Raw genomic sequence first — 6,375 nt, 5'->3', positions numbered from 1 at the left:
CAATAAATAGTATACCATTCTTAGGAGTGGTTTAGAGAAAAACGAACCTATATATGACATTAAAGCATAATCGTTTATTGAATAATGCTACTGGTTTTATGTACACATTCTACACACTGATTCTTTTTTTTTTTTTTATCTTTTATGCATTTATCCTATAAACTTATCACTTTTATTTTTTATTTTATCTAAATATATATTAAGTATTAATCAAGCTTTTTAGTGTGGATGAGTCATTTTCTTGTTTATTGTTGGGAACCAAAACCTTTATTGTTCATTTCAGTGTACAGTTTTACATGAAAGGGAAATATGATATGATACGATAATGTTGGACATTGGTTCCACAAAAGGACACTCTTTGTTTCTTCTATCCCTTTCAACAAATTGTTTACCTATTTTCCTAGTTTCTTTCCTAGTTAAAATCTAATCTGGAAAATGTTTTCTTAAACTAGACGCACTAGACAACAATTTTTAGAAATACTTTAATCATCAAAAAAAGTTAATTTTTATATTGAAAAAAAAAATGATCAAAATACTAAATGTAAGGTGTGTATAAAATTTGGTTGGATATCAAAATAATATTATCCATCCAAATTCCATAAAACTTCATTGATTAAAGAGGTTCAACAACCAGTGACAAGATATGTTTTTTGATGTCTTGATCTTGGATTCCAAAACCATCTCCATTTTGATAAAGGGTATGACCCACACGAGCTGCGTTTATTGCTTGAGTAACAAATGGTTCCATCCAAGAACAAGAAGAAGAAGAATAAGCAAAACACTTGTTTATCTTCTTCCATGCTTCAAAGATTTTATCTCCGATATGCTTTCTTGCTTTCTCCTCTGAAACACCCTTTTCATTCATATAGCATACGATTGACGAAGCAGCATCACCTCTTTCTCTTTCAGCCTGTTAATTTCATTTTCCACCGTTAACATTCAATACTCATATACAATTTGATTAAATTACAAATAATATATTAAAAGGTTAAATATATTTTTAATTTCTAAAATTGAACGCGAAATAAAAAATTGTTCTTGTTTCAAACTTTGACACAACACCAATGAGACCTGAGCCCAACTACATAAGAAAATGACATCACTTTCAACTCAAAACCTTAGGACAATGAGTTTATGGATCTTTATATTCTTATATAGTGCTCTACATTATCAATGTGGAACTTAGACTCACACTTAAATTTCTAACTGTTAATTTCTTTTTTTGCTTACTAGATTGACATTTAAATTGAAACTTGTTAAAGTGGTGTAAACAACTCAAATGTCATTTTGAAAATATTTGACAGATAAAAAAATTTAATACAATTGATTAAAAAGATTATATTTATTCATTTAAAAAAATTGAAGAATTAAGCTGTATCAAAAATTTGAAACATAAACAAATTCTAATATCATATAAAAGTTTAGAAACCAAAAAAGATAATTAAGAAGAAGCAAAGATCGATTATATACCACCATGGTCCCTAAGTCGTTGCAAAGTCTAATCACAAGAGACACATTGTAGACCAAATCCTCGTACGTGTGTAGAAAATGTTCCATGGAATCATTTACTTGATACACTGTACCAAGATATGAGTGCAGTAAAATCACAGGCCCGGAAGATGAAATCCATGCATTGCTTAAATATTCTTGCAACGATGGAATGTATCCTTCGTTGTACCACTTTGCCTCCTCGTACAATGCTTTGAAAAACTCTATCCACTGACCAAGTTGTTATACATAATCATTCATTGTTATATTGCTATAGTACTATTCTGTGTTTGAAAAAACAAATTAAGATAATAATGTTACCGCTTTCTTTAGGTAATGTAACACCAAGTGAAAGTTATCTTCTCCACCAATTTCATAAGCAATTTCGTTTGTGACATCTTTTAGTGCATGGACGCATGTTTTCATGTACGTTGGAAGTTCTTCAAGTTCTGTGTCTGTGTCTGTGTCTTCCCATCTGTGCATATATATATTCATCAGATTCTACCAAATAATAACACTAATTAAATATATATATATATAAGTAAGCTTAATTAGGTGTAATAATCTTCAGGCTTAATTAACAAACCTCTCAAACGCCATCGTGAAGGGCTTCAACTCTTGAAACGAGGCATGTATATCATAAACATCATCAATGACAAGTACGAAAACTATAACCTTAGTGAGCCATTTTCTGATGGATCTGTACTTTGGCTCAGAAGCAACTCCTGCTGCACACATGAAGCTTTCGACCAACCTGTTCCTCGCAAAGCTCAACTCTTCTTTTATGCCAAGATTCTCCCACCACCTAAAACAAAACATTTAAGATTCTGACCTACCAAGAGATCACCGGAAAGATTTAATATCAGTTAGACATGAGTACGACTCACACATAAGAGATTGACACTACTCTTTAACCCAAAATCTTAAGACATTGAGTCTATGGACCTTTATTCTTATATGATGCTCAACTTTCTCATTTTAACTCAATGTAGGACTTAGACTCACTTAACACTTAGATTCCCAACAATCAAAACCGACTATAAACGATAAATATTGTCCACTAGGGGTAAAAATTAGGGCTTGGCCCATCGGGCAGACCTGCAGGCCCGCGAAAAAAACGCGGGGCGGGCTAGGGTAGTGAGCCTGCATGTCCGCGTATAAAATTAAAAAAAAAAAAACTTGCACTTGTGTATATTAATTACTTTTTTATGAACTCTTACATTAACGTTTCAAATTCTTGTATAACTGGAAAAGACAACTATTATGTATTTTTTTAATGTGCTAAAATTTAAAGAATACATTGTGTATGTCATAGTATGAATATGATGAAAATATTGAATTATCAATTTATCATCCAATTCCCTAAAGTCTACTTAATTTTATGAACTTGTTAAAGTTTTACAATTTTAAAACATTGAAAGTTTTATCATAAAAATTAAAAAATTAAAAATAAAAATAAAAACAGACCGGTCTGCGAACCAAGAAATATGTAGGACGGGCCAGTGTTTGCAGCCCGCATAAAATACACGGGCCAGGACGGGCCATCCCGCGTTGTAGGGACCTTATGCCGATTGAGCCATCTCGCGTTGGCACCCTATTGTCCACAATAGACAAATCTACAACTCCTTATACATTTAAGTTTATTCCAAAATATCAGTTTGTTCAAAACTTTACCTCGATAATTCTTTGAGCTCCAGCTGAAGTGTTGCTTGAATCATATTGAAATTTAGTTTAGACAGTTCAAGTAAAACGGGGTTCATATTTTTCTCCTTGCTGTATTGCTTCACGTGCCATTTCACTTCAAACCACTGCACTCTCCAATGGGAGGGAAGCTCCAGGGAGTGGACCATTCTTTCATCATCTACAGTATCAGAAAGTTGGTCCTTGTTGATGGAACTCAGAGAAAAACTATCCTTCAGAGAATTTATGGCCCAAGTTTTTGCCTTATCCAATATCTTTTCTCCTTCCAACCCTAAATGTGAGGCCTCAAGAAGCTCCACAACATCTTTAACATCTCCACCATCTGCACTCATTCTCCTCTTCACTTTACCATTTTTATCTAAGAACTTGCCTAATGTATCTGAGTTTCAATCAGTAAAAAATTACATTGTTAATTATAATTGAAATAAGGAAAATGATTTTTTGACTTCTAAATTTGGACAACTTTCTCTTACAATTTTAGGTGTCATCTTCTAAATATGATTCTCCATTTCTCCATTCTCTCGTTCTTAATATTCCAAAACCACTTAGAAGATGATACATCATGTTATAAGAAAAAAATGTCAAAATTTAGTAGTCAAAATATCATTGTCCTTAAAACAATAATTGAGTCTGAGAGAGAAAACTGTGTTACCAGGCAAAACTGCATATCCATGATTTCTGAGAAGCCTGAAGCATAATGCAGATACGTGCAGATCTTGTTGTGTATTAAGATTAACATTGCTGGTTTTGACATAGGCAAGTATTGATTCAAGAAAGCCATTGATTTCCTTCTGAAAATGGTTGGCAAGACCTAGTTTTTGGATCCAATCAACCAACTCTAATTGTTTCAAAATATTTGTCTCTTGTGCAAATACACTCTTCACTTCCATCACACGCTTGTTTAACAGCATCACAAATTCTTCCTTCTAATCGTGCAACAAAGTATGAATGATAATAAGCGAAAACCAAACCATGCACGTTGAACTTATTACTGAAAATGATGAACTTTGTATGAAATTCTGTGTCACAGTTTTATTCTTAAAAGATGAATCGAAGAAAAAAAGAATAAATATCTAAGTTACCTTTGATTTTGATTGATAATACGAGACTTATCGATATACCTAAACATTATATATTATATATGTTGACTTGAAATAAGAAAACTTAACAATATATAAATATATAAAAGGAATATGTAAATTTAAAATTTGAGAAGAAGAAAAAAAATCTCACATGATATTTAGTGTGAAGTGACTGCAGAAAGTGGTGTTTCCAAATGTTTGGTTTATAGTTTGCAGATCTACGTGAGTTGTGTGTCACTGAAACAAAATTTTGAGAAGAGACATTGAAGTGTGATTGATTCATTTTGCAGAAAGTGTTATAATTGCTACTTTCGGCATAACATATAACACCCTTTATATAGGCCACGCATACATAGTTTCGACCCAAGATCTCGTGAGCCACAAAAATTTGTTTTCATTTATCTTTATTTTATTTTATTTTATTTGTGGTGTGAATGGTTTCAACGGTGGTTTTTAATTATTGAATTCCTTTATTGGATGTAATTGGGCTGAAATATCAGATATTTAGTTCGAAATACTCAAAGCGGATTTTTAAAATATCTATAATTAATTAATTATATTTTTAAACATTAAATTGTTTGTCGAATATGCCAATATACATAATAAATGATTATTCTTTAAATAATATAATTTGGTTAACGTAATTATATATATATATATATATATATATATATATATATATATATATATATATATATGTTGTATTCCATTTTATCAGAGGTGGTACTCGGATACTGACTTTTTCTATTACATTCAACACTCACACTTCATAAATTATTATTTTATCGTAATATTTTTTATTATGTTAATATAATATTTTATTATAAAAGTACTGCGTACAAAAGTTAGTGTTAAAGAATAATTTTCCTTATTTTGTTTACGATCTAATATATTATCACTACAAAGACTATTCATTACGAATTTTTATCGGTCATTAAATTATTATATACAAATATTTTTTAAATTTTTAGTTGTTTGAGAGTAAGAGAATCTTTAGCATATGGATCTCCTCTCTATCTATTTTGAAAATGCAGAATTCTTGCAATTAATTAGTTCTTAAGAACCTAATATTTCCACCTAAAAGCACTCAATCTAACTTATGTATAAAAAATCTGACATTATTATTAATCTAAAATTTTAAGTCAAGTTGCTAGATATTTTCTTTTGTATATTATTATTAATTAATTAATATCATTCATCTTTAACCTTTATTGTTTTTATTCAAATGTAAAATTTTTCGACTCATAATTCCTTACACAATTCATATCAATTCATATTATGATAGTAAAACTTTCGATTACTAAAAATTTTCATATTATATAAGAATTTTTTTATAAACTTATTAAAAAAATTTATAAAAAAAAATTTCTGTTATTCTTTTTAAAAATCTTAATTTATAAGTAATTTTTTTATAGGTAATTATTTCCTACAAAATTATAAAATTTATAAATACTTTTATAAAATTTGTTGCGAAAAATATTTTATACAAAATATTTTATAAAAAAATTGACAACAATTTTCTGCAAATATTTTTTCATAATATATAAATATTTTTTACAAAAATACGGTAAAAAGATAAGAGGTTAAGAAAATTTATTCAAAATTTTGTGAATTTCATTATAGATGTATAATTCACTAACAGTGAACACAAGTGTTAGGTCATTGCTAAAGAGTAACACATAACCATAGGATAATAAAAAGAAGTTAGATATATCAGCTATTTTTATTATTTTCTAAATAAAATACTTATATATGTGACTTATGTAATGCAGGTAACAACGCTGATTCGTAATACTTTTAAGGCTTTTATTTTATGGAGGTCTTTTTTCTCGGGTTCGGTGTGTATTTGTATTCTTCTTATGTGAACGTGTGTTATTAGGGACTTCCAAAAATTTGCTTATGTGAGTATTCACGGATGAAATTTATAATGGATAGGAAATGAATATTGAAAATAAATATTTGTAGGTAAAGAGTATGAATATTTTTTTATACATGCATGTTAATAGGGTGGGTACGGGTATTCTAGTATTTGTACCTGTGGATACTCCTACCCGTTATACTCTAATTTAAATTAAACAAAATTATTAAAATATTAACATATTGA

At 29.3% G+C, this 6,375-nt stretch overlaps 1 protein-coding gene across 1 annotated transcript; it reads right to left on the bottom strand.

The window, feature by feature from the left end:
• Positions 1-261: 261 nt before the first annotated feature.
• LOC114170633 (alpha-farnesene synthase-like) lies at positions 262-4,563 on the bottom strand. Its single transcript, XM_028056154.2, has 7 exons — positions 4,423-4,563; positions 3,842-4,115; positions 3,163-3,568; positions 2,075-2,293; positions 1,810-1,963; positions 1,471-1,719; positions 262-910 (listed from the first exon to the last, which is right to left on the bottom strand). Exons 1-7 carry the CDS (start codon positions 4,552-4,554, stop codon positions 614-616), a joined length of 1,731 nt encoding a protein of 576 aa, XP_027911955.2. The 5' UTR covers positions 4,555-4,563; the 3' UTR covers positions 262-613.
• Positions 4,564-6,375: the final 1,812 nt, after the last annotated feature.

The sequence above is a fragment of the Vigna unguiculata genome, chromosome 11 (genome assembly GCF_037176805.1).
Source record: "Vigna unguiculata cultivar grain cowpea cultivar isolate G323 ecotype 2 chromosome 11, ASM3717680v1, whole genome shotgun sequence".
Lineage (NCBI taxonomy): Eukaryota > Viridiplantae > Streptophyta > Magnoliopsida > Fabales > Fabaceae > Vigna > Vigna unguiculata.
This window is presented reverse-complemented; position numbering and strand designations above follow the sequence as displayed.

Excerpts from the sequence above, each read along its gene's own strand:
- LOC114170633 (XM_028056154.2), bottom strand. The coding sequence starts at position 4,554 with ATGAATCAATCACACTTCAATGTCTCTTCTCAAAATTTTGTTTCAGTG. Across the intron at positions 1,964-2,074 it reads TTCACGATGGCGTTTGAGAG|ATGGGAAGACACAGACACAG; the intron begins GTTTGTTAATTA and ends ATATATGCACAG. Across the intron at positions 1,720-1,809 it reads TACATTACCTAAAGAAAGCG|TGGATAGAGTTTTTCAAAGC; the intron begins GTAACATTATTA and ends CAACTTGGTCAG.